Below are 24266 nucleotides of genomic sequence, written 5' to 3' on the forward strand. Positions count from 1 at the left end.
TTAACTATTTCTAATAATATACAGAAGGAAATTATGGACTCTCTAGCAAGACAAGTTCGTTCCTATACGCATACGGTTAAGTATGTAAACAACTGTCTCCCCAATTGGCTCAGCTGAGTTAATCCTATTTTTTTGTTGGCAATCAAAAGACAAATTATTTATTTTTGTGGGTGGGTCAAAATATTTCAATTCGTTTCAGGACATGCATACTGAACGTATTTGACTCTCTTAATTTATATATTTAGGTCTATAAAATTCAAAAGATTTATGTTTTTCATTGTTTTTATCTGGTGTTATAGTTCACGAATTTAATTGATTTCTAACTTATCATTAATCCGGTTCACACTCGATCCGGGTCTTTTATCATATCGATCCATATATTACAAATTTTATAATAAACTTAGTTTTTGAAATCAACCCCGCACGTACGTGCGGGTCCATCCCTAGTATTATATGAAGTTATTTAATACAAAAATTAAATAATAAATCCAAAGTATAAATTGTTGCTCAAAAATTAATAATAAATTCAAATTATAAATTGTTGCTTAAACAGTTTCAACAACATTTCAAATCTAAGATTAAATAATTTATTTTCGTAATACTAGGAGTTCCTCGTTCTTCTTTTTTTTAGTTGTATCAATACTTTTTATCACCAAAATATTTTTTTCTTACATATTGTGAAAATTTATTTAAAGAAAAAAAATTAAAAGAATTTCAGAAAAAAAAAATCCCCAAAAACATCAATGTTTATGGAATAAAGGGAATAAATGTTATGTGGTGTGGATAAGAAAGGGCTATCCACCAATCATCTTTGGTAAATATAAAGATCCTAATTAGACGACTCAATCTTTAGAAACTAAGAGAGAATGAAACTAACACTAAAGTGGCTGCTTATGCTTCTCTTTGTGTTGAGTCATCATCATCATGCTGATTCTAGCTCTACCGTCAAGTTCCTTCCTGGTTTTGAAGGACCTCTTCCTTTCGAACTCGAAACCGGGTTTGTTAAAATGCATCTTCATTAACAGATACATTGGCCCTGTTTCTTCTACTTTTTTAATCAGTGCAATTATGTGTTGTGAGTTTGGAGTTAGTAATTAGTCATTCTTTATTAGATACATTGGTATTGGTGAGGAAGAGGAAGCTCAATTGTTTTACTATTTCATCAAGTCTGAGAACAATCCAGAAGAAGACCCTCTTCTTCTCTGGTTAAATGGAGGACCTGGATGTTCTTCTATCACTGCCCTTCTTTTAGAGATTGGTAAATCTATATTCAGATTTTTGCTTCTTGCTCTAAAGATTGTATTCAAAGGCAGGGCTTGCTTATAGTGGGGAACAAAATAAATAGGTCCGGTGGCTTTGAAGTCGGAAGCTTACAATGGAAGTGTCCCTTCTTTGGTCACTACTACATATTCATGGACAAAGGTAGCTTGAAGTGTATATGTTCATCACAAACTCAATGGTCTATTGATATTCATCTTCTTGATTTTTGAATCATTTTTGTAGGTGGCGAACATAATATTCTTGGACCAGCCTATTGGAGTTGGTTTCTCATATTCAAAAACTCCACTTGGTGAAACTAGTGACACAAATGAAGTTAAGATGATCCATGAGTTTCTTCAGAAGGTTACAAGTTTTATTTACATTTTCTCTTTTTCTATAAAATATAGAGTCTTGTGTCTATATTGTAATTTCCTTGGTCTTTTATTTCCAACCATGGTTAAGGTGTTAATTCTTTAAAATTTATTACAGTGGCTAAACAAGCATCCACAATACTATTCCAACCCATTTTACGCTACCGGAGATTCTTATGCCGGTATGATTATTCCGGCCGTGGTTGACGAAATCTCAAAAGGTATGTTTTTAAACCATATATACTCTTTTCTCATCATCCAATTTTTTTTCTCTTAACTTTTAACAATATTGAAACTTGTGATGCAGGGAATTATATATGTTGCAACCCTCCTATAAATCTTCAGGTCTATGATATTTCATAATTATATGGATTGTGTACATTTTCTATAAACACTTAATATTTTTCTTGCCAAAAACAGGGTTATGTGCTAGGAAACCCGATAACAGATGTTGAAATGGAACTAAACTATCGTATTCCATTTGCTCATGGAATGTCATTAATCTCTGATGAACTCTACGAGGTATGAAACATATATGTCATGCTAAATTTTGTTATTTTGACTACATAGTTTAATAAAGTTTGCCAAGTTTATAAGCCTCAAATGATATGTAATAATGTTCCATAAATTTTTACAGTCACTGAAGAGATTTTGCAAAGGGAATTATTTCTATGTGGATCCAAGTAACACAAAATGTTTAGAGCTTGTTGAAGAATTCAATAAGGTACATACTTTGAAATTTGGTCGACACTTAGTTCTCTCGTGGTAATACACTAATTCAGGTTCTTTTTTTGGTTTTCGGCTTTTCGCAGTGCACTGAAAACATAAATATCCATCAAATACTAATACCAAATTGTGATCACACAAAGACAGAAGAGATATCTCCTGATTGCTATGTAAGTAATATCGTCCATCTAAGTAAATAGGTTAGCTTAAGTATTCTCTTAAGATTGTAATCTTATTTGCTTAGATATATTGCCTATCTATACTATACACCTTGTTAGCTAACGATGGTCCAACAAAGAAGAAGAAGAAAAAACCAAACATTTACAAAGTTGTTTTAATTTGTATAGTACTATCGGTATCATCTTCTTGAACGATGGGCAAACAAAGATAGCGTTCGCAATGCTCTTCATATCAGAAAGGTATTTGCAAAGCTTAGTTAAAGATCATTGTTAAGTTTTTATATAATCTAAATTTGAGACAATCTATGAATACAGGGGACCAAAGGAGAATGGGAGCGATATAATCATTCAATACCATATGATAGAAACATTAAAAGCAGTATACCATACCATATGAATAACAGCATTAATGGCTACCGGTCTCTTATCTTCAGGTACTAACTAAATCTATACTTTTCGAGTTGGTACATATTTACAACTATAGAGATCAATAACCAAGATTGGTCAAATTCCTATTTACAAAATGGTGGAACAGTGGTGATCATGATATGGTGTTACCTTCCTTTGCGACTCAAGCTTGGATCAAATCTCTCAATTACTCCATCACTCATGATTGGAAGCCTTGGATGATCAACGATCAAATCGCTGGGTACATATTGTTCATTCATTTTTTTCGTCGTATCATAAATTTATTAAACTGATCACGTAAAAATATATCATTGTTTTGACAGATACACGAGAACTTATGCGAATAAGATGACATTTGCTACTATCAAAGCAAGTTTTACTCATTTCATCTCTAACATTTTTTTTATTTCCATTGCATTTACATTAAAACGTGTTTTCTAATTCTTTTGAACGTTTTGACTATATAGGGATGTGGTCACACACCGGAGTATCTACCAGAAGAGACTTCTATCTTGTTCAAAAGGTGGATCAATGGCCAGTTTTTGTAATAGAGCCCTCATGGTCTTTAAGTATTAAGAATAAAAATATATAACATGAAATGTTCGTATACAATATTATTTTCTACTAGTTGAGTAATTGCGTTATGCGCGATTGTTTGCTTTTATTCAGATTATTAAATCATTCGTCTTATTATAAAGATTAATAGTGTGCCAGCTGATGAGTATATAATTATCATCATGATATATAATTTGGTTACACAAACAATACTCTTCGTTGTAGGCAACGACAACGCACAAGCTTTTGCCAGTGTATAAAATTAGATGTACACTAGAACAGTAACAAACAAAAAAAGCCTGTGTGTATGTAGTGGGACTGGGACAGTAATAATTCACAACAAAAACATTTCGTTTGGTACGTACTGAGAGCATCGATTAGAGCTATTATTTTTTCAACACACATAATGAGGCAAGAGAAAAAAAGTTATTCAGACACAACAACGTACATGAACATGAATCACGTGTAAAAATTGGAATATATAGTCTAATGTATCTGATATATGGTTGATTTAACCGTAACTGATATGTTTCTGAAATTTCAAGTATTAATTAAAAGACAAAAATGTCATTTTGTTACGAGCTTCCTACTCAAAATTAATTAGCAATGGGTGAATTAACCCTAATCCTTATATATTGCTTAAGTTCTATCATAATTTTGAATATGGGAGTTTTCTCCGCGGAATTTTATAAATACATTAGATTTTGTAATAAATTTAAATCTACACTCAATTTTATACTAATTTAAAAATTTTCTTACTGAAAATTTACCATGGCTATTTGAAACTCTAAAATACCAACGACATAGGTTTAATTCAAAAATGTAAATTTAAAGTCGTTTTGACAATTATTTTAAATCTTGTATCCTTCTTGAGACCAAAATTTTTTAAAATATAAAACAGAAAAGAAGAGAACTTGTTTTTGATATATCTAAAATAAAACTGTTTGGGAAACAGAACAGTACCAGGCTTGTCCCTGTCCATCAATGCATGGTGTTAGTGATTTGCTCAAATTCTAGCCACAAAAGCAACGTCCCTATCCTATCTATTGAAGATGTCGATGTTAAGATTTTGTGAAATGTAATGATAATTATTAATAAACCACTGTAAACTAAAATATATATATTTGATAGTGATGTGAATGTTATTCAAAGTTATAGATGTGATTGTGATGGTTGCTACACCAACCACGTGAATTGGTTTTTCTACTACACCACAAAGTTTGAGAGGGTTACTACTTCCCTCTACTTAACGTTGCGCGACTAGTGAAATTTGCAAATCGCTAGCTAACTTCTTTTTAATATAAATTAATTTTTGTTTACGTTAGTTACACCATTCCACATTTAGAAAGTAAATAACCATGAGTTTGACACTTAAGTTTCTGCTTCTACTTTTCTTGAGTCATCATGTTGATTCTTTTGGCACTATTGTCAAGTTCCTTCCTGGATTTGAAGGCCCTCTTCCTTTCGAACTCGAAACCGGGTATGTTAATTTCTCTAATCTTCTACTTTACCAATGCAAATATGTGATATGAGTTTGAAGTTAGTACCTATAAAATGAAAAGGTACGTTGGTATTGGAGAGGAGGAAGATGTGCAAGTTTTCTACTATTTCATCAAATCTGAGAAGAACCCAAAAGAAGACCCTCTTCTTCTATGGTTAGATGGAGGACCTGGATGTTCTTCTCTCGGTGGTCTTCTTTTTGAGAACGGTACATCTATTATATTTCTTCTTTCACTAAGCATTATTTTCATGGAGTTGATTAAAGTGGAGAAAACGAAACTTTAGGACCTTTGGCTTTGAAGTCTAAGGTTTACAATGGAAGTACCCCTTCTTTGGTCTCTACACCATATTCATGGACAAAGGTAGCTAAAGATGTTTGTATTGGATCATCACAAACCCCAATAATAATAATATACTTGATCGTTTAAAATAATATACTTGATCATCACTTTCTCAGATGGCGAACATAATATACTTGGATCAGCCTGTTGGAGCTGGCTTCTCTTACTCAAGAACTCCACTTGGAAAAACTAGTGACACAAGTGAGGTTAAGAGGATCCATAAGTTTCTTCAAAAGGTAGTATACTTGTATTTGTGCCTTAAATCTTTTGTTTAATATTATATTCTACTTGCTGTTAGCTCAAAAAAATACACAACCATCTACAATATGTATCTTCTTCTTTTTCTTTTGTGTGCAGTGGCTAAGCAAGCATCCACAGTTTATGTCCAACTCTTTTTATGTCACCGGAGATTCTTACTCCGGTATGATTGTTCCGGCCCTCGTTCAAGAAATCTCAAAAGGTATCCTTATATATACTTTTCTTTGAATATGGTTTAATCAGTATCCTCTCACATTTTAACAATATAGACACTATGGTGCAGGAAATTATATATGTTGCAATCCTCCTATAAATCTACAGGTCATTGATATATAGTTACTTATAATATTTTCTATACTTCATTGTTTTAAGTTTGAAGACTAAAATTTCGTAATTATATCATCTTTATAAACTAAAAACAGGGTTACGTGCTCGGGAACCCGATAACATATGCTGAACATGAAAAAAACTATCGTATTCCATTTGCTCATGGGATGTCATTAATCTCTGATGAACTCTACAAGGTATGTAATATATGTAACGCTTAATTTGTTATTTTTTCACTTAAAGAGCTTTATTATATATAACAAGTCAAACAATGTTCAAATTACAGTCGCTGAAGAGAGCCTGCAAAGGAAATTATGAAAACGTGGATCCAAGTAACACAAAATGTTTGAAACTTGTTGAAGAATACCATAAGGTACACACTTCTGAACCTTTGGTTTGGTCATAAGGTAACAAATAAATATGATCACTAATTTCGATTTTGTAACTTTTGTTTATTTACAGTGCACTGACAAAATAAATTCACAACATACATTACTACCAGATTGCGATAAGAAAGGGATGGGAGAAACATCTCCTGATTGCTATGTAAGTACTACCAGCCTTCTTTAAATGAAGTCTCTTAGAAATTTGGCGTCCTACCTTTTTGTATTGAGAGAGTGATAACATGATAGAGACTAAAAAGATAGTGCAATGATTAAACTGATAGAGAAAAAAAAAAAAAAAACACTTAAGACAGGTTTTGTAATTTTAGTTTAAATCACAGTACCTAAGAATTTTAAGTTTAAAAAAAAAACTAAGAACCTAAACTTATTTGTGGACAAGAGGAAAAATTCTTACATAGTTCACACCCAAAAAAAAGAGAGTCATTTTTAATGATATTTCGAAGAACAATGGCTTGACTCGCTCAGTTTCACAAATATTGTCATTCAAGAGAATAACTTGTTGGAATCTCTAAACCAAGCCAATTTTCCATTAGTATGATATTGTCCGCTTTGGGCCTATAACTCAAGCCCGCACGGATTTATTGGGCTCCTTTCCAAAATGCCTCATACTAATTGGAGTGGGACTTGACTTATACATTAGAAACTTCTTTTTTCTAATCTTCCGATGTGGGATATTGGTTTGTATTCCAATACTCCCCCTCAAACCAATATCCATTCCACTAGGTCCACAATCTTGACCTAGGCTCTGATACCAATTGTTTAACAAACTTATAGATCTAAGAGATTATGAAATTATAAAAGACTTCTTTCTTTTATTAGCTTTAGAAAATTCCTCAAAACTAAAGCTTACACAAACTCTCAAATCTCTCATCTAAAGTCATAACTCGACTTCTCTATTTATATAAAACCAAAACCTTATTCCTAATTCAAATAGAGTTCAAACCTTTGCATATGTTTCATACCTCATAGAGTTCATCAGAGATTAATGTGTTGGAATCTCTAAACCAAGCCAATTTTCCATTAGTATGATATTGTCCGCTTTGGGCCTATAACTCAAGCCCGCACGGATTTATTGGGCTCCTTCCCAAAAGGCCTCATACTAATTGGAGTGGGACTTGACTTATATATTAGAAACTTCTTTTTTCTAATCTTCCGATGTGGGATATTGGTTTGTATTCCAATATAACTTTGTTTCTCAAAGATTGTCATTCTAGATTTCCAATATGTTTTTAAACTAAATTCTCTAATTTACCCTAAACCCAAATCCCATTTTATTAAATTTTAATAATTAACTAATGATTGTACAAAGAAAATATATACAATACAAAATTTTCTTAATTTGTGTGAAATATGTCAAAATGACATTTTTTGTGAAAATACCAAAAATAATTGTTTGCAAAACGGACTGAAATATAAATATATCAAGTATTCATAAAATAGTTTTAAATGTTGAAAAAACTAGTATTAGAATAATCACATTTTCTATTATCTATATTATAACACGCTAGTGGATATATAGCATAATCATTTCTAGAATATGGAAAGAAAACTTGATGATTTTTTTAAAATTGTAAAAAATAGCGAAATTATAGTACCAAAACGTGAACAAATTATCCAAAATTATATTTTTTTTTCTTTGCAGTATTATTTGTATTTTCTCATCGAACGTTGGGCCAACGACGAGAAAGTTCGTGAAGCGCTTCATATTAGAAAGGTATATATATGCTAATAAGTTTGGTTTAAGATCATTGATGACATAAATAGAGTTTTTATATCATGTAAATAATTTTGACAATCTAATAACAAACAACAGGGGACTAAAGGACAATGGGATCGATGTAATTGGACTATTCCATACGATAACAACATTCTAAGCAGTGTTCCATATCATGCCAATAACAGTTTCAGAGGTTACCGATCGCTTATTTATAGGTTTGTGTTAATTAACCTTACTTTCAAGAACTAATATTTTTCCCTATACAACTACAAGTATAGTTAGACAACATTTTCATATATATATGCTAATAACAACATTTTCTAATCTTCGCGCGGTTTATGGTGAGAAGTGGTGATCATGACATTACGATGCCTTTCCAAGCAACTCAAGCATGGATTAAATCTCTAAATTACTCCATCGTTCATGACTGGAGGCCTTGGATGATACAAGATCAAATCGCCGGGTAACATATATGTCTTTCGTGTGTTTAGGTTTCTCAAACTCACGTACAAATCATTCTTGCCTTTTTCTTCTTGATAGATACACGAGAACTTATTCCAATAAGATGACATTTGCTACTATTAAAGTAAGTTTTCTTGTTTCAACATTTTTGAGATATCTTTGAGTTATGTCCTTACTTCAACTTAAGTCAATGATAACTCATGTTACCAATCAAAGCCATACTTACTTTTCATTTGCATTACAATGAAAGGTTTCATTAACTTTAAGGACCTTTTTTGTGGTTATAGGGAGGTGGACACACGGCAGAGTATCTCCCAAACGAGACCTCTATCATGTTCCAAAGATGGATCAGTGGTCAGCCTTTGTAATATAGTGACCTTTACGTATATGTAGAATATTAAAAAAAAAAAAGTAGACTAAATGTGCTTGTTTTATTATCTTTACATTATATTGTCTTATTCATGTAATGTTACATTTGTGTGTTGTGTAATATTAAACATAAAATGTAGTATTTATTCGTTTGAGTAGTTAATTTTGTATATCTCAACTGTCCATCTACTATATCCGATTCATTTTAATACATATATTAAGTGTAATTTTTTATATTCTAAATATTTTTTTACTATGTAGATGTTGGTTTCGAAAAGGTTGTTAAATTTGACTGAATTGATCAGATGGTAAACCTCTTGTCGACGATCTAAAATCGTTGTACAAAAGGTACTATACTATTTAAAAAAAAAAACCAGTGTATTGAATTGTACATTAAAGTTTTGGATGAGGCACGCAAAGCTAAATAATTTTAAATTTCTTTAATATTGCATCACCTTAATAAATATTTTATCGATCCGAAGAGTTCAACGTGAAGCAACTACTGAACTAGCTATTTTTATTTTCTTTTGGTATAAAGATCCTTTGTTCTTCCCTAAAAGAACTCGATCATTAGAAACCAAAAGAGAAATGAGTTTGACACAAAAGTTTTTGTTTCTTGTTCTAGTTTTGTTGAGTCGTCATGCTTATTCTGGCTCTATTGTCAAGTTTCTTCCTGGATTTGAAGGTCCTCTGCCATTCGAACTCGAAACCGGGTTTGTAAACTGTCTCTTGTTTTTTACCAATGTGCAATTATGTATTGTGTGTACTAAGTGTTATGATAAATTAATGAAAGTAAAGAACACAAAAATGTAAAAATGTTTAGAAGAATAATTATATTAGATTCTCATAAATGTAATATTACAATTTATATTTTCTTATATAGAAAGATTAGGATAAACATAAATGTAAATAATATAACTAGAGATAATGTTAATTTTTTTAAACGTAATTTTGATATTTATCACATATCTTTTAGAATAATATCTTCTTATTTCCATAACTTCGTTTTATCTTCTCAACCGTCGATCTTGGTTTATCTCTGGTTCTCCATCTCCCAATATGTTAATAGTTCCATTGGTAAAAATATTTAGTAAAAATCTAACGGTTCGAGTAGCGCTTGAGACGAGACTATATAACATCCTCGAGCCTGAGGGGTTGTATAAGTTTCGGCTCATTACCGCTTAATTGTTGAAAAGAAAAATGTATTGTGAGTTCGGAGTTAGTAATTAACCAGTCATATGAATGAAAGGTACATTGGCATTGATGAGGAAGAGAATGTGCAATTTTTCTACTACTTCATCAAATCTGACAAGAACCCGAAAGAAGATCCTCTTCTTATATGGTTAAATGGAGGACCAGGATGCTCTTGTCTTAGTGGGCTTTTTTTCGAGAACGGTAAAAATCTAATATTTTTTTTCTTTAAGCATTATCTTAAGGACTTATTGTTTAAAGTGGGAAACAAATAAAACAAATAGGACCTTTGGCTTTCAAGTCGGAGGTTTACAATGGAAGTGTTCCTTCTTTGGTCTCTACGACATATTCATGGACAAAGGTTAGCATAAATTACGTTCATATAGTATAACAAACATAACGTAATGATATAATCTTCATCATTTAACATTTTGGATCATATTCTCAGACGGCAAACATAATATTCTTGGATCAGCCTGTTGGATCTGGCTTCTCGTATTCAAGAACTCCAATTGGAAAAACTAGTGACACACATGAAGTTAAGAGGATCCATGAGTTCCTTCAAAAGGTGAGAGACAAACATATATGTCTTTTTAATAGCATTAGTCTCTGTGCCTTTAAGCTCACGTATATGTTTAATTCTCGTGGTTTAGAGTTATTGATTCCGAAATCGATATGTAAGCTTAACCACACCGTTCTGTATTCGAACACCATGCCAACATCTAGCTTTTGCTTTGCAGTGGCTAAGAAAGCATCCACAGTTTTCCTCAAACCCTTTTTACGTTGTTGGAGATTCTTATTCAGGTATGATTGTTCCAGCCCTTGTTCAAGAAATCTCAAAAGGTATATATATTTTTTCTTGATCATATTAATAAATCTCAATGCACTTTTCTTTAGATAATTGTTTAGTTTGATTTTCTCTAACGTTTTAACAATATAGACATTGTGATGCATGCAGGGAACTATATATGTTGCAACCCACCTATAAATCTTCAGGTCATTTATATTTGATACTTGCTTCTTATATTACGTATTTATATTTTCTTAAAAGATTTAAAATTTTCTTGCCAAAAACAGGGTTATGTTCTCGGAAACCCGATAACACATATCGAAATCGAACAAAACTATCGTATTCCATTTGCTCACGCGATGTCATTAATCTCTGATGAACTCTATGAGGTATGAAACATATGCAAAGCTAAATTTTAATTTTAGTTTGTCATTAGAGAGTTTTAGTCTTTCTATATATCTAATGATATAAGTTTTTTCCAATTTTCAAAAATCCCAAATGATATAACAATGCTCGAAACTTTGTTTTTATAGTCATTGAAGAGATTTTGCAAAGGGAATTATTTTAATGTGGATCCAAGAAACACAAAATGTTCGAAACTTGTTGAAGAATACAATAAGGTACAATTTGGTCGATGATTTTTGGTTTTTTTTTTTTTTTTTTGTGGGATTGGTAATTAATATAACAGTTAATTCAGAATTTTCTTTTTGGTTTATTTTCAGTGTACCGACAAAATAAATATGCATCATACGTTAATACCAGATTGCGATGACCCAAATACACGAAATATATCTCCTGATTGCTGTGTAAGTAATACATCTTTCCTCCATCTAGTGATCCATGCATGTTATGTGCCTATATATAAACAATGTGTTAGTGTATATTTCTAAGTAATATATTTTAACTATAAGGTTGGTTTTTGAATGCAGTACTATCCGTATCATCTCGTTGAATGTTGGGCCAACAACGAGAGCGTTCGCAAAGCTCTTCATGTTAAGAAGGTATAATGACATTTTTAGTATAACATTGATAAAACATGAAACTACAGAGACAGTGTATATTGACGATAGATATTTACAGGGGAGCATAGGAGAATGGATAAGGGATAATCCGAATATTCCATACAATAGCGACCTTAAAAGCAGTGTACCGTACCATATGGATAACAGCATTTATGGCTACCGATCTCTTATCTTCAGGTTAGAAAGTTATATAGTTTAATTTACTTTTCAAGAATGTGTAAAATCCGATTAGAACCCGATTCGGATAGGATTTGTTTACCAATTTTATTGGAAATCCGAAGTATAACCGAAACATAGATAAATTGGTTTTGAGTGCGGATTTTGGATCCAAATTACCTGAAATATCTGAAATTTGTCCTATTAAACCCAAAATATCCAACCCAAATTATCTGTAAAATTTTAAATTAATAATATATATATATACATATATATGTATTGTTTCGGTTTAGCAGATATACAATCAAATTTTGTTTTTTCCGACTTTATCCCAAATCCGAATCACATTTTATACAAAATTCGATCAGTTTTACTAAATAACCGAAACCGATTCATATCAGTTTTCTTGGAAAGGGATTATATGCCACACCTAATGACAACTATTGGTTTTATTGATTCAATACAATTAACGAGCTAGCTAGGTTTTAATTGTAGTCGAATAGAATAAACCCAATTTTATGAAAAATAATTATATTTTCTAAGTTGTAAATGTAATGTACAATCATATTATATAACTAAAAAAATTATTAAATTCTGTATATACTTATATTTTAAGAGGATTTATTAAGTACAAAACCGAATGAAAAAAAAAAACTGAAGTTAATTTCATTGAACCGAACCAAAACCAAATCAAACTATAAATGGTTTCTATTTGCTTTTCGTGGAATAAACCTGTGTGTTTTAACGAACAGTGGTGATCATGACATCACGATGCCGTCCCAAGCAACTCAGGCATGGATAAAATCTCTAAATTACTCAATCGTTGATGATTGGAGACCTTGGATGATAAACCACCAAATCGCTGGGTAATATCATATGATTTCTCTAGTTCATTCTTATTAATTATCAACATATATATCAAGCTCTCGTTAGACATCATTGTTGCATTTTTTATTATTATTTTACAGGTACACAAGAACTTATTCTAATAAGATGACATTTGCTACTGTCAAAGTAAGTCTTCTCGTTTCGATTTTAAACATTTTTATTTTATTTTCTTATAGCATTACAATGTAACAAAATACTTTTAATTGGTTTGACCTTTAATTTATGATTATAGGGAGGTGGACACACGGCTGAGTATCTACCAAACGAGACCTCTACCATGTTCCAAAGGTGGATCAGTGGCCAGCCTTTGTAATAGAGACTCATCGCCTTAACAAATGAAAAATAATAACACATGTACGATGAAATATTTGTAATGGATAAGGTTCATGGCCTTTGTGATCATGCTTCTTTGTCCTTTGTCTCCTTGTATTGGTTTTCTCATTAGCGGCTTGATATATACTAAATAAGTTTGAAGAGAAGTTTCTGTTAACGAATCGATTTTTTGGGTTAAACTCAAAGTCCGGGCCTTTGTTAGTAAGTGCTAAAACTAGAGACACAGCTTGATTTGTTAGAGTGTCATGAAGCCACTTTTCCGACTTGGTTAGCTTATAGGATGAAGCAAAGAAAGAGATAGAGATAGTGAAAATATAATGAGAACTGATGATGCTTTGTAAATGTTCTAGTGGAACTTTGAACTAGCATGTATAGGTTTTTATAAATTATTTTTACGCTATTTATGAAATATATATATATATATAATTTTATACACAAAATAATATAATTTGTGTATATTTATAAGTTTACACACATATTTGGATAAATGTTAACATTTTTAGTGGTTTTTTGATCAAATTTGAAAAAAGTGTATTTTTAAAAAATGGTATTTGAAAAAATGTATTTTTGAAATCCTCCCTACTTAAATTAAATATGTATATTTGAGGTTCACATTCAAATTTTTAAAAAATAATAAGATAAAACCTCAAAATATGTATATGTTGTTATTAACATTTCAATTATTTTCGATAAAACTTTATATAATTTCAAACCCGCGTTTTTACAATATCTTATATAAAATACAAATCTTAATTATTAGACCAACATTATCATTAAACTTACTTATTATTATACTCTAAGAACAACGTTAAGATACTCCTTAAATCTTGGACATGGTCTTAAACATGTTGTCGAACGATATAAAATTGCTGTACAAAAGTAATATACTATTTAAAAAATACCCAATATACTAATTGTACATTAATGTTTTGGATGAGCTTGATGGATGTGGCACGCAAAGCTATATAATTAAATATATTTTTTTATATTGCGTCACCTTTTTATCTATCCAAAGAGCTCAACGTGAAGCGACTGACTACTAGATCAGTGAGAGACTAGCTATTTTTCATTTTCTTTTGGTAATAAAGATCTTTTTATTCTTCCCTAAAAGAACTCGATCATTAGAAACCAAAACAGAATGAGTTTGACACTAACGTTTCTGTTTCTTGTTCTAGTTTTGTTGAGTCGTCATGCTGATTCTGGCTCTATTGTCAAGTTTCTTCCTGGCTTTGAAGGCCCTCTGCCATTCGAACTCGAAACCGGGTTTGTAAACCGTCTCTTGTTTTTCACCAATGTGCGATGTTTTGTGAGTTTGGTGTTAGTAATTATCCATTCTTATGAATGAAAGGTACATTGGCATTGATGAGGAAGAGAATGTGCAATTTTTCTACTATTTCATTAAATCTGACAATAACCCGAAAGAAGATCCTCTTCTTATATGGTTAAATGGAGGACCTGGATGCTCTTGTCTTACTGGCCTTTTTTTTGGGAACGGTAAAAATCTAAACATTTTGTCTTTGGCTAAGCATTATTTTCAAGGACTTGTTTAAAGTGGGAAACCAAATAAAACAAATAGGACCTTTGGCTTTCAAGTCGGAGGTTTACAATGGAAGTGTTCCTTCTTTGGTCTCTACGACATATTCATGGACAAAGGTTAGCATAAATTACGTTCATATAGTATAACAAACATAACGTAATGATATAATCTTCATCATTTAACATTTTGGATCATATTCTCAGACGGCAAACATAATATTCTTGGATCAGCCTGTTGGATCTGGCTTCTCGTATTCAAGAACTCCAATTGGAAAAACTAGTGACACATATGAAGTTAAGAGGATCCATGAGTTCCTTCAAAAGGTGAGACAAATTAAGAGAAGTGTCTTTTTAAAATTCTTTGTGCATTTAAGCTCATGTATATGTTAAATTCTCGTGGTTTAAAGTTATTGATTGATAAATGGATTCCGGGAAATCGATCTTGGGGAGATGTAGGCTTAACCACACCATTCTGATTTTTTATTTACACCTAGAAAAAAATGGTTTCTTAGGTGTTTAAAAACCAACATCTAGAGGTTTTTGCTTTGCAGTGGCTAAGAAAGCATCCACAGTTTTCTTCTAATCCTTTTTACCTTACCGGAGATTCTTATTCGGGTATGATTGTCCCAGCCCTCGTTCAAGAAATCTCAAAAGGTATAAATTTTCCCAATACATTTTTCTTTAAATATTTGTTTGGTTAATTTTTCTCTCACGTTTTAACAGTAAAGAAAATGTGATGCAGGGAATTATATATGTTGCAACACTCCTATAAATCTACAGGTCATTCATATTTGATCATTGCTTCTTATATTATGTATATACATTTTCTCCAACACTTCAAATTTTCTTTGCCAAAAGCAGGGTTATGTGCTCGGAAACCCGATAACACATATCGAAATCGAACAAAATTATCGTATTCCATTTGCTCATGCAATGTCATTAATCTCTGATGAACTCTATGAGGTAAGAAATCTATGCAAAAGTTAAATTTTAAATTTAGTTTGTCATTAATTTTAGAGTTTTAGTCTGTTTTTGATATCTAAGCTTGCCAAGTTTAAAGCCTCAAATGATATGACAATGTTTTTTTACAGTCACTGAAGAGATTTTGTAAAGGAAATTATTACATTGTGGATCCAAGTAACACAAAATGTTTGGAACTAGTTGAAGAACACCATAAGGTACACATTTTGAAGATTTTGCTCGATGTTTTTTTTTTTTTTTGTGTGCTTGGTAATTAATATTAGTTGTTCTCTTTGGTTTATTTACAGTGTACTGACAAAATAAATAGTCATCATACGTTATTACCAGATTGCAATGACCCAAATACACAATATATATCTCCTGATTGCTTTGTAAGTAATACATCTTTCCTACATCTAGTGATCCATCATCCATGCATGTGCCTATATAAAAATAATGTGTTGGTGTATATTTCGAAGTAACATAATTTAACTATAAGGTTGGTTTTTGCATGCAGTACTATCCGTATCATCTCGTTGAATGTTGGGCCAACAACGAGAGCGTTCGCAAAGCTCTTCATGTTAAGAAGGTATAATGACATTTTTATTATTACATTTGATTGATAAAACATGAAACAATAGAGACAGTGTATATTGACGATAGATATTTACAGGGGAGCATAGGAGAATGGATAAGGCATAATCCGAATATTCCATACAATAGCGACCTTAAAAGCAGTGTACCGTACCATATGAGTAACAGCATTAATGGCTACAGATCTCTTATCTTCAGGTTAGAACTAATTTACTTTTTAAGAACTAGTTTTTGCTTCCCCTATAGAGGTGGGTAATGAAAATTAGGTTTAAGCGTTCGGATTTCTGGATCGGATAATTTAGATTGAAATGCACATAATCCGATTATAACCCGATTCGGATCGGATTGGGTTGGATTTTTTCGGATTCGGATTATTACATTCTTATTAATTCTCTTATTATGTAAGTATAAAATTGTTACATTCTTTATATACTGTAGTTATATTCTTAGAGGATTTTCTAAGTACAACCAAATTGAAAAACCAAACTGGAGTTACATAACCGAACCAAACCCAAATCAAATTATAAATGGTTTGTATTATAGTCGAATAAACTTGTATGTTTTGGTGAACAGTGGTGATCATGACATCACAATGCCTTCCCAAGCAACTCAGGCATGGATCAAATCTCTAAACTACTCCATTGTTGATCAATGGAGGCCTTGGATGATAAACGATCAAATCGCTGGGTAATATCATATATATGTTTTCTCTGTTCAATATTTTTCTCTAGTTCAATCATATTATTTCATATTGTTGCAATTTTTTTTTGTTTTTATGACAGATACACGAGAACTTATTCCAATAAGATGACATTTGCTACTGTCAAAGTAAGTCTTCTCGTTTCGATTTTAAACATTTTTATATATTTTTTATATAGCATTACAATGTAAAAATGTACTTTAAATTGTTTATGATTATAGGGAGGTGGACACACGACAGAGTATCTACCAAACGAGTCTTCTACCATGTTCCAAAGGTGGATCAGTGGCCAGCCTTTGTAATAGAGACTCATCGCCTTAACATATAACACATGCATGTACGTACGATGAAATATTTGTAATGGATAAGGTTCATGGCCTTTGTGATCATGCTTCTTTGTCCTTTTGTCTCCTTGAATTGGTTTTCTCATTAGCGGCTTGATACTAAATAAGTTTGAACTGAAGTTTCTGTTAACGAATCGATTTTTGGGTTAAACTCAAAGTCCTGGCCTATGTTAGTAAGTGCCAAAACTAGAGAGACACAGCTTGATTAGTTAGAGTGTCATTTTAATAACAAAAATGGTTCTTTAGGTTCTACTGAATCGTCTCTGAAGCCACTTCTCGAACTTGGTTCGCATATAGGATGAAGCAAAGAAAGAGATAGCGAAAATGTAATGAGAAACTGATGATGCTTTGTAATATGTTCCAGTAGATATCTTGAACTAACATGTATATTTGGGATTGTTCGGCCCATGTTGTGATCAATAGAAGCATAAAAGTTACAAAATCCAATAGTATAACTTGGGCTTGGTCCGGCCCATGTTTTAATAAACATCGAAAATAAAAAGAATTTATCAGAGCCAGGTTTCGATCCTGGGACCTGTGGGTTATGGGCCCACCACGCTTCCGCTGCGCCACTCTGATATTATTGATAAATCATAGCATAAAATATTTATATATAATATTTAATTAGCATATAATGGTTACACTTCAGTTTTCTTCTCACACACACACACTTACTAGTTACTATGTTACCCTAAACCATAAAGAAGAGAAACAAACACAAAAAACAAATACGATACTTAAGTATAACATTACAAAGTAGAGTTCATAGTTTTGACAACAACAACATACTTATATTGCCTTTGCATAGTCATGATCATAATACTCTTCATCATTAGCATCCATGTATACTTCTTCTTCCTCTTCTTCTTCAACATCTTTTCCATTTGGTACAACCGAGCGAGGAAGGTTAGGGATGGTTCTTGCCTCACTAACAATCTTCATAATCTCCTCTACTCTTTGAGGAGAAAATTTGACAAGATTAGCATTCCTCTGGTAATAGATTGCTTGAGCTGACTCTTTAAGCTCTCTTGGCAGATTCTTTAGGAACCATACATGACTCTTGATCTCTTTAAGCGTACATCTCTGTAATATAGTTACAAAACCAACAAATTATTAAGAAGAATGAGTTGAAACTTGAAACACAATCAAACTTATATATAGATAAAAACTTACATGTAATGGGTTGGCAACAAATATACGAGATAACAAGTTTTTGCAGTCTTCAGATATGTGAACATATTGAGGAATCTTGTACTTTACAGCCATTATTTTCTGTAAAACCAAACCAAAAAGAAAATGTTGTATGATTAATTATACGAATCAGTACTTCGTTTACTTCATATTTGAAAAATAAAAGATATAAACCTGAACAGTTTTACGAATATTGCGAGGGTCTTTGCGGTCTTCGAAAGGGTAAGCTCCTACTATCATAACATAGAGTGCCACTCCACAAGACCATACATCAACTGACTGTAGAAAGATTTATTATCGAACAAACCTAATTAGAGTCATATATATTTGTAAAGATGTAATAAAAAATCACAAGTTTTTTTCATCTTATTTTTTAAAACCTAGACTTATAATTTCCATTTCATGTCAGCCAATATATGCCAAACTCGAATACAAAAATTTACAGAAAAATTAGAACCAAAGATTATTTTTACATAATAGCAAATATAATTAAGAAAAATTATTATCTAATTCAACAATAAATGTTTTGTTTCTAACATATTCATTCAAAGGTATAGTGGATAAGTTGATTTTGAATGGACAAGTGTCTTAGCTAAATATTTTGATTAATATAAGAAGGTAACACCTAGGAAATTTATGCAAGTTATTTCCGAAAACAAATATTAAGTTGACTAAATGATGTTGATAGACGTTAATTATTTGAAAGTAGCCATATAGTTTTTGAATAACTATTAGATAAAAGTCGATGTAACGTATACTATTACTAATCAAGATTGGTAACACATGTCATGCATGAGTGGGATATTATTATGATGGAAGATTTTGTCGTGTACTACTCTTTTTCCATGAAATTATGGTTTTTTATAACTATTCAAAGTGGAATGTCCACCTAAAATAAACTATTGAAAGTGGTTGTAAATGTATTCATTATTGGACGAAATTAATTAAAAAAAACCCCAAAATATCTTCATTATTGGATGAATAATGTTATATCTTCATTACTAAAAACTATATAATTAAAAAAATATATATACCTTTCCGTCGTACTCTGATCGACAAAAAACCTCCGGTGCTATATATGCCGGAGTTCCCACCGTTGATTTTGGGTTGGAATGCAGAACAGAAGACTGTTGTAAGAAGAAAAAAAATAGAAATTAAAAGACATTCAGAAATTTAGATTTTCATTTACAAAAATGAATTATTATAAATAAATAAATAAAACCTTTGAGTAGCCAAAATCACAAATTTTCAAACGTGGTGCAGGGCTTCCATCAAGCAATGTGTTCTCTAATTTCAGATCTCTATGACATATTTGCTGCAAATATTCATTTGTTTCACTAATAACAAAAAAAAAACATATAACAATTTGGTGTGTATTAAACTTAAATTTTTTTACCATTGTATGTAAGTAATGAACTCCACAAATGAGTTGCTGAAAAAAATATCTAGCCTGCACATGTAGAATTAGTACTTTAACAAAAACAATAGATTAGTGATTAACTAGTTAAGTGCTTGTTGTTCTTGACAAGAGTTTCATATATCAAAAACCTCAGCTTCGCTAAATCGACCAGCACTAGATATTCGATCGAACAGTTCTCCTCCAGCTGCATACTCCATTACAATTCCAAGATGTGTAGGAGTTAGAACAACCTATATCATTACCATCAAAGTGTCAACCTATAGAATAAATCATCCGACAAAGCTAGAAGAAACAAGACTTGAGTCACTTACCTCTTTGAACCGAACAATATTGGGATGATTAAGAGATCTATGATTGATAATTTCTCTTGCAACGTTCTCATCTATCTATATCAAACAATCAGTTTTTGGTATTAGTTAATATGATATTCTTGAATCTTGATATCATCAAGAAGAGAAGAAACACAAAAGAAAAATGAAACGAACCGTGTAGCCTCGATCGATGAATTTGACAGCCACAAGCTCGTTTGTTTGCTTATTACGCATAAGCCGAGCCAATCCAAAATTACCAAATCCCAAATCCTTCACCATCTCATACTTCTCCATGGCTACAACTTTTTTTTTTTTGCTCACTTACCTAAAGTGTTCTTTTAATATCTACTTTTGTGCTGCTTTATGAATCTTCTCTTCCTAAATATTTGTGGAGAAAGATCTTATATAGATAGAGTGAGAGAGAAGAAAGTGATATTAGTTTATACACGTTGCAAATATGACGACTACTAGACTAAATGTGTTGAAAGAGCTTTTCACGACATCAATGGTCATGACTTATTCTATTTATCAAGTCTATTAGTCTTTAGTACATTTCGGTTTAGAGTTCGGTTTAATTGATGATTTGGATTTTTTAAAAGATAATGATATCAATGGAATTCATTATGTGTCTCGTTTTTGTGCTTCTTCATTTGTCTCTCGTGAATAATTAAGTGTTGATGGAGCTTTCCTCGAGAAATATGTTGGACATCTAGTTGCTATTGGCCTTGATCTTGCTTGTTTTTTGAGACTAGAGATTTTGGTAACTCATCAATGGATATCTTTGATGGTGTGTAAGAAAATTAGGTGATATTTGTATGTTTGTCTATTTGATTTTTCTTTTTTTGATAACTAAAAAGTTCTGAACCATCCCTTCACGCCCGAAACTAGAGCATGTCATATGATGTAATATGGTCTTGTCTCAAGCGCTATTCGAACCTGCAACTTCTAAACATTAGTCAAAGATCTTTACCAATTGATCTATTAGCACTTAGTGTATTAAACTTTACCTATTCACGATCTTTATAGATTAGGCATATTTCTAAACTTTGGTGAATTTGTTGCGTCTCGCAAATTCTTTGCACTTACAAGTGGTAGTAGAAGAGACTTTTTTTCATGGTTGTCCAAATCAGAGAAAAAAAGTGAAACCATCCAATTATAAGTAACTCCATAATTTTTTTAATTGTAAGCTATAATAGTGGTACTTACTGTTGATCAGCTATTTCAATCAAATTTAACTTTTAAAAGCCTATGGAGTTCCCAATAATAATGGATGTACCACCAACTTCTTCACGCACTCCATCGTCCATTTTAAGGCTCTGCATTTCAAAAGGCGGTTGCGTGGGAATAACTCGACCACCAACCCAAATCACTGATCCGATTGAATCTCTCAAGACCTAACCTATTCTAGTAACAACCTAATACTTTGTCCAAGCTTCGTTTATGTTACATTCCAATGTGCATATACAGAGTGGGAGCTAGCCACTTAACCTTTATAGTACATGTGGAACATTTTCCATAGTATCTTGTTAGTGTAAGAGAGTTTCAGGCCTTTGATAATCTTCGATAAACGATCATTTTAATGGGAAATATTGTTTGCTAATGTTATTATACTCTTTGCAGGATCAGATGAAACTCTAATGACACCAAAAACATCTTACAAGCTTCATTACGACTAGCAAAAATTGATCAATTTAAACGGTTTTTTCATCACTTACAACTTAAGCTGCATCTCTCAAGCAGAAAACTAGGTATCACTTGCCCAATTCTTTAAGAAAACCCCTGTCTTATTATTGCACACCATAAACAATGCCAAAAGACTACCCACACTATACAGGCATAATAGCCATGGTAAAAACAGAAAACACTAAACCTGAATACTCAATAAAAAGAGATAAAGATCATAAGTAAACTAGTCTAACATGTCACTAAAGAGAAATCAACTTACATAAAATCTTTATTGTGTTAGTTGTTCTTTTTCCTTCTTCTCACATATGTGATTAACGCCTTTGATGTACTAGACGTATCAGAAGCTACCACTAGTTCTTTACCGTGTGACACATTTTGAGTCTCCTCCCATTTCTTCGAAAGAACAACACTAACCTCAATCAAATCCAGCATTAACATCTTCATAAATAAACAGCAATCTTGATACAAACCTTCTTATTTACACGATGTGTAGACATCAGCTCATAAAACTTCCGCATCATCATCTCTTCTTCCACCTGAAAAAAAATCTCTGGTTCTTAATCACATCATATATCAAAGTCATTGTTTCTGAAGAGAACTTTCTGGTTCATATATTCATATCAAATGTATCACTAAGTTTCTTCAAACAAACCTCAAGTTTTTGGAGTTCTTCAATCACGGTTTTACGAGTTTCTGCAAGCAACTCATTTTGCTTATCCAAATGGCTGTTTATATGCTAACAACGATAAATTCGTTACACACACACAAGCTAAGAAAATAAGCGTAAAACTGAAACAACGACGCACTTTAAAACAGCATCGATATGTTCAGGATCCATGCTCCACAAAATGGCTCAACTTCTTCCTACTGATCAACAATAAATCAAACTTTCATGAGAAGACAATTGAACAAAAGCATATAAGACACAGTATATAAAGTTATGTTATGTGTAGCTAAAACCCCCCCAAAACATGATTAGGATAAAGGATAAGTCTTTTATCACTAATTCATCAATACACACATCACTAAAGAAGAAATGATTCTTAAAATCTGAAGGGTACGATCAGAAAACATATACGAACATGTTTAGGGGTGGAAACATAACGAACCAAAGAGCTTTTAGAGGATGAAGATCTTAGTTAGACAATTCGTCGAACAACTGGTGTGCAATAGTCTCTTTAACCATCAATTTCCTCTCAATACCAAACCATGCTTGAATCAATCAAAAACCATCAATTACATCTAAAACAGAGGTATAAGATCGAAAAGCAAGTTTCTTTCTAAAAAAGCCGAGCGTTTTGATGATACCTTCACCTCCACTAACACATGACGATTCTCTTCTTCGATCTCTCGTTCTGCTTTTTGAATTGACAAAATAAAGTTTCTATTTTTATTGAAAGCAGAGGCTCTTTTATCATTTGGGTCTATGTGCTTCTGGTTGGGTCAGAGGCTTTCACTAGTTTTTTTTTGTTTTTTTTTTTTGTTTGTTTTGTTTTGATTCAGAGATGTAGTCCCAACTTCTGAAATATTTTAAGTTTTGGCATATCCTCGTATTTTAATTTTAGTTCGGGTTGGTATGTTGCGTAATCACAAAATTAAATAGATAAAAATTAAGTTGGAGATTAAATAAATTTTCATATTAAAAATTACAACATGATATAAATCTAATTTTTGCGTTTCGAATTTTTCTTTTATTAATTCAAAATGTCATATCTATGTTTTTGGTTTTTGTTATTCATATGCAATTTTTTTTTATTAGCAAAATAGTCGAAGAAAACATTAGAAACCCGTCATTTTATCAGTATAAGAGTTACGAATAAAAATTTTATATTTTGATTTCTATATGTATAGATATATTTTTTTGTTACAAGAAAGTTCTAAACCTCTTTTACTTGTAGTTATGTCCCATTTTTTCATGATCTTTGTGGCATATTAGCACGAAAATCATTTCTAAATGTAACCTTATTCGTAATGTATTGTAACCTATTGAACCAACCGCACTTGTGTATTGATATTTGTAGTTGTAGTTTTCTATTAGGTTTCTCTGAATCTTGATTAAGTTTTAAAAGTATGTTGGAAAGTAGAAACGTACATATATGTGTATCGAGAAACGATCTCTGACTTCTCATGTTATGCTTTCACTAACCCATCTTTATAGAAAACATACACAAGAAAAAAGATTTGATTCGTTTTGTCCTTTGAATCAATGTTACCAAGAAGTTCTGATACTGCGCAGGGAACTGCTTTTTTTTTTTTTTTTTTCCATT

At 31.7% G+C, this 24266-nt stretch overlaps 5 protein-coding genes and 1 non-coding gene across 9 annotated transcripts; 4 read left to right on the forward strand and 2 right to left on the reverse strand.

Annotated features, from left to right (window-relative positions):
* Positions 1 to 831: 831 nt before the first annotated feature.
* Positions 832 to 3641, forward strand: LOC17889452 (serine carboxypeptidase-like 9). 2 transcript variants are annotated; one of them, XM_023784749.1, is made up of 14 exons: positions 832 to 997; positions 1113 to 1258; positions 1346 to 1422; positions 1504 to 1623; positions 1750 to 1852; positions 1939 to 1976; positions 2052 to 2153; positions 2269 to 2355; positions 2444 to 2527; positions 2705 to 2776; positions 2852 to 2970; positions 3072 to 3185; positions 3268 to 3318; positions 3415 to 3641. In XM_023784749.1, exons 1-14 carry the CDS (start codon positions 867 to 869, stop codon positions 3518 to 3520), a joined length of 1350 nt encoding a protein of 449 aa, XP_023640517.1. In that variant the 5' UTR covers positions 832 to 866; the 3' UTR covers positions 3521 to 3641. The 2 variants fall into 2 exon arrangements, with proteins under 2 accessions (XP_023640517.1, XP_006294237.1); XM_006294175.2 differs by having other exon boundaries at positions 834 to 997; positions 3268 to 3313; positions 3412 to 3641.
* Positions 3642 to 4803: 1162 nt separating this feature from the next.
* Positions 4804 to 9030, forward strand: LOC17888411 (serine carboxypeptidase-like 10). The gene is made up of 14 exons (XM_006295712.2): positions 4804 to 4979; positions 5062 to 5207; positions 5285 to 5361; positions 5457 to 5576; positions 5698 to 5800; positions 5882 to 5919; positions 6021 to 6122; positions 6212 to 6298; positions 6388 to 6471; positions 7972 to 8043; positions 8143 to 8261; positions 8396 to 8509; positions 8587 to 8632; positions 8796 to 9030. Exons 1-14 carry the CDS (start codon positions 4858 to 4860, stop codon positions 8874 to 8876), a joined length of 1311 nt encoding a protein of 436 aa, XP_006295774.1. The 5' UTR covers positions 4804 to 4857; the 3' UTR covers positions 8877 to 9030.
* A 435-nt stretch (positions 9031 to 9465) lies between these two features.
* Positions 9466 to 13237, forward strand: LOC17889935 (serine carboxypeptidase-like 9). Of its 2 annotated transcripts, none has more exons than XM_023784142.1 (14): positions 9466 to 9590; positions 10127 to 10272; positions 10353 to 10429; positions 10517 to 10636; positions 10809 to 10911; positions 11027 to 11064; positions 11146 to 11247; positions 11392 to 11478; positions 11581 to 11664; positions 11788 to 11859; positions 11939 to 12057; positions 12789 to 12902; positions 13005 to 13054; positions 13161 to 13237. In XM_023784142.1, exons 1-14 carry the CDS (start codon positions 9466 to 9468, stop codon positions 13235 to 13237), a joined length of 1314 nt encoding a protein of 437 aa, XP_023639910.1. The 2 variants fall into 2 exon arrangements, with proteins under 2 accessions (XP_023639910.1, XP_006294243.1); XM_006294181.2 differs by having other exon boundaries at positions 13005 to 13050; positions 13157 to 13237.
* Positions 13238 to 14395: 1158 nt separating this feature from the next.
* LOC17889061 (serine carboxypeptidase-like 9) lies at positions 14396 to 17356 on the forward strand. 2 transcript variants are annotated; one of them, XM_006294177.2, is made up of 14 exons: positions 14396 to 14520; positions 14606 to 14751; positions 14834 to 14910; positions 14998 to 15117; positions 15345 to 15447; positions 15536 to 15573; positions 15655 to 15756; positions 15885 to 15971; positions 16062 to 16145; positions 16271 to 16342; positions 16427 to 16545; positions 16921 to 17034; positions 17130 to 17175; positions 17269 to 17356. In XM_006294177.2, the coding sequence occupies exons 1-14, from the start codon at positions 14396 to 14398 to the stop codon at positions 17347 to 17349; spliced, it is 1314 nt and encodes a 437-aa protein (XP_006294239.1). In that variant the 3' UTR covers positions 17350 to 17356. The 2 variants fall into 2 exon arrangements, with proteins under 2 accessions (XP_006294239.1, XP_023639894.1); XM_023784126.1 differs by having other exon boundaries at positions 17130 to 17179; positions 17273 to 17349.
* A 542-nt stretch (positions 17357 to 17898) lies between these two features.
* TRNAM-CAU lies at positions 17899 to 17970 on the reverse strand. The gene has a single exon. It is a non-coding gene; the product is annotated as a tRNA-Met (tRNA).
* Positions 17971 to 17985: 15 nt separating this feature from the next.
* On the reverse strand, positions 17986 to 20688 carry LOC17889057 (serine/threonine-protein kinase SRK2J). Its single transcript, XM_023784153.1, has 9 exons — positions 20488 to 20688; positions 20314 to 20388; positions 20131 to 20232; positions 19979 to 20032; positions 19805 to 19897; positions 19617 to 19709; positions 18757 to 18861; positions 18565 to 18663; positions 17986 to 18474 (listed from the first exon to the last, which is right to left on the reverse strand). The coding sequence occupies exons 1-9, from the start codon at positions 20605 to 20607 to the stop codon at positions 18181 to 18183; spliced, it is 1035 nt and encodes a 344-aa protein (XP_023639921.1). The 5' UTR covers positions 20608 to 20688; the 3' UTR covers positions 17986 to 18180.
* Between the last annotated feature and the right edge of the window lie 3578 nt (positions 20689 to 24266).

This window comes from Capsella rubella, unplaced genomic scaffold (assembly GCF_000375325.1).
Source record: "Capsella rubella cultivar Monte Gargano unplaced genomic scaffold, Caprub1_0 scaffold_4, whole genome shotgun sequence".
Taxonomy (NCBI): Eukaryota; Viridiplantae; Streptophyta; class Magnoliopsida; order Brassicales; family Brassicaceae; genus Capsella; species Capsella rubella.

What these genes read in the sequence shown, in the direction of transcription:
- LOC17889452 (XM_023784749.1), top strand. Translation starts at nt 867, where the DNA reads ATGAAACTAACACTAAAGTGGCTGCTTATGCTTCTCTTTGTGTTGAGT. An exon ending in GGTTGACGAAATCTCAAAAG is followed by an intron (nt 1,853 to 1,938) that starts GTATGTTTTTAA and finishes CTTGTGATGCAG; the next exon opens with GGAATTATATATGTTGCAAC. An exon ending in TACCGGTCTCTTATCTTCAG is followed by an intron (nt 2,971 to 3,071) that starts GTACTAACTAAA and finishes ATGGTGGAACAG; the next exon opens with TGGTGATCATGATATGGTGT.
- LOC17888411 (XM_006295712.2), top strand. Translation starts at nt 4,858, where the DNA reads ATGAGTTTGACACTTAAGTTTCTGCTTCTACTTTTCTTGAGTCATCAT. An exon ending in AAACATCTCCTGATTGCTAT is followed by an intron (nt 6,472 to 7,971) that starts GTAAGTACTACC and finishes TTTTCTTTGCAG; the next exon opens with TATTATTTGTATTTTCTCAT. An exon ending in TACCGATCGCTTATTTATAG is followed by an intron (nt 8,262 to 8,395) that starts GTTTGTGTTAAT and finishes TATGGTGAGAAG; the next exon opens with TGGTGATCATGACATTACGA.
- LOC17889935 (XM_023784142.1), top strand. Translation starts at nt 9,466, where the DNA reads ATGAGTTTGACACAAAAGTTTTTGTTTCTTGTTCTAGTTTTGTTGAGT. An exon ending in ACCCACCTATAAATCTTCAG is followed by an intron (nt 11,065 to 11,145) that starts GTCATTTATATT and finishes TGCCAAAAACAG; the next exon opens with GGTTATGTTCTCGGAAACCC. An exon ending in TCTCTGATGAACTCTATGAG is followed by an intron (nt 11,248 to 11,391) that starts GTATGAAACATA and finishes TTGTTTTTATAG; the next exon opens with TCATTGAAGAGATTTTGCAA.
- LOC17889061 (XM_006294177.2), top strand. Translation starts at nt 14,396, where the DNA reads ATGAGTTTGACACTAACGTTTCTGTTTCTTGTTCTAGTTTTGTTGAGT. An exon ending in CCATTCGAACTCGAAACCGG is followed by an intron (nt 14,521 to 14,605) that starts GTTTGTAAACCG and finishes TATGAATGAAAG; the next exon opens with GTACATTGGCATTGATGAGG. An exon ending in ATAAACGATCAAATCGCTGG is followed by an intron (nt 17,035 to 17,129) that starts GTAATATCATAT and finishes TTTTTATGACAG; the next exon opens with ATACACGAGAACTTATTCCA.
- LOC17889057 (XM_023784153.1), bottom strand. Translation starts at nt 20,607, where the DNA reads ATGGAGAAGTATGAGATGGTGAAGGATTTGGGATTTGGTAATTTTGGA. An exon ending in TTCATTACTTACATACAATG is followed by an intron (nt 19,898 to 19,978) that starts GTAAAAAAATTT and finishes GAATATTTGCAG; the next exon opens with CAAATATGTCATAGAGATCT. An exon ending in GATCAGAGTACGACGGAAAG is followed by an intron (nt 18,862 to 19,616) that starts GTATATATATTT and finishes ATCTTTCTACAG; the next exon opens with TCAGTTGATGTATGGTCTTG.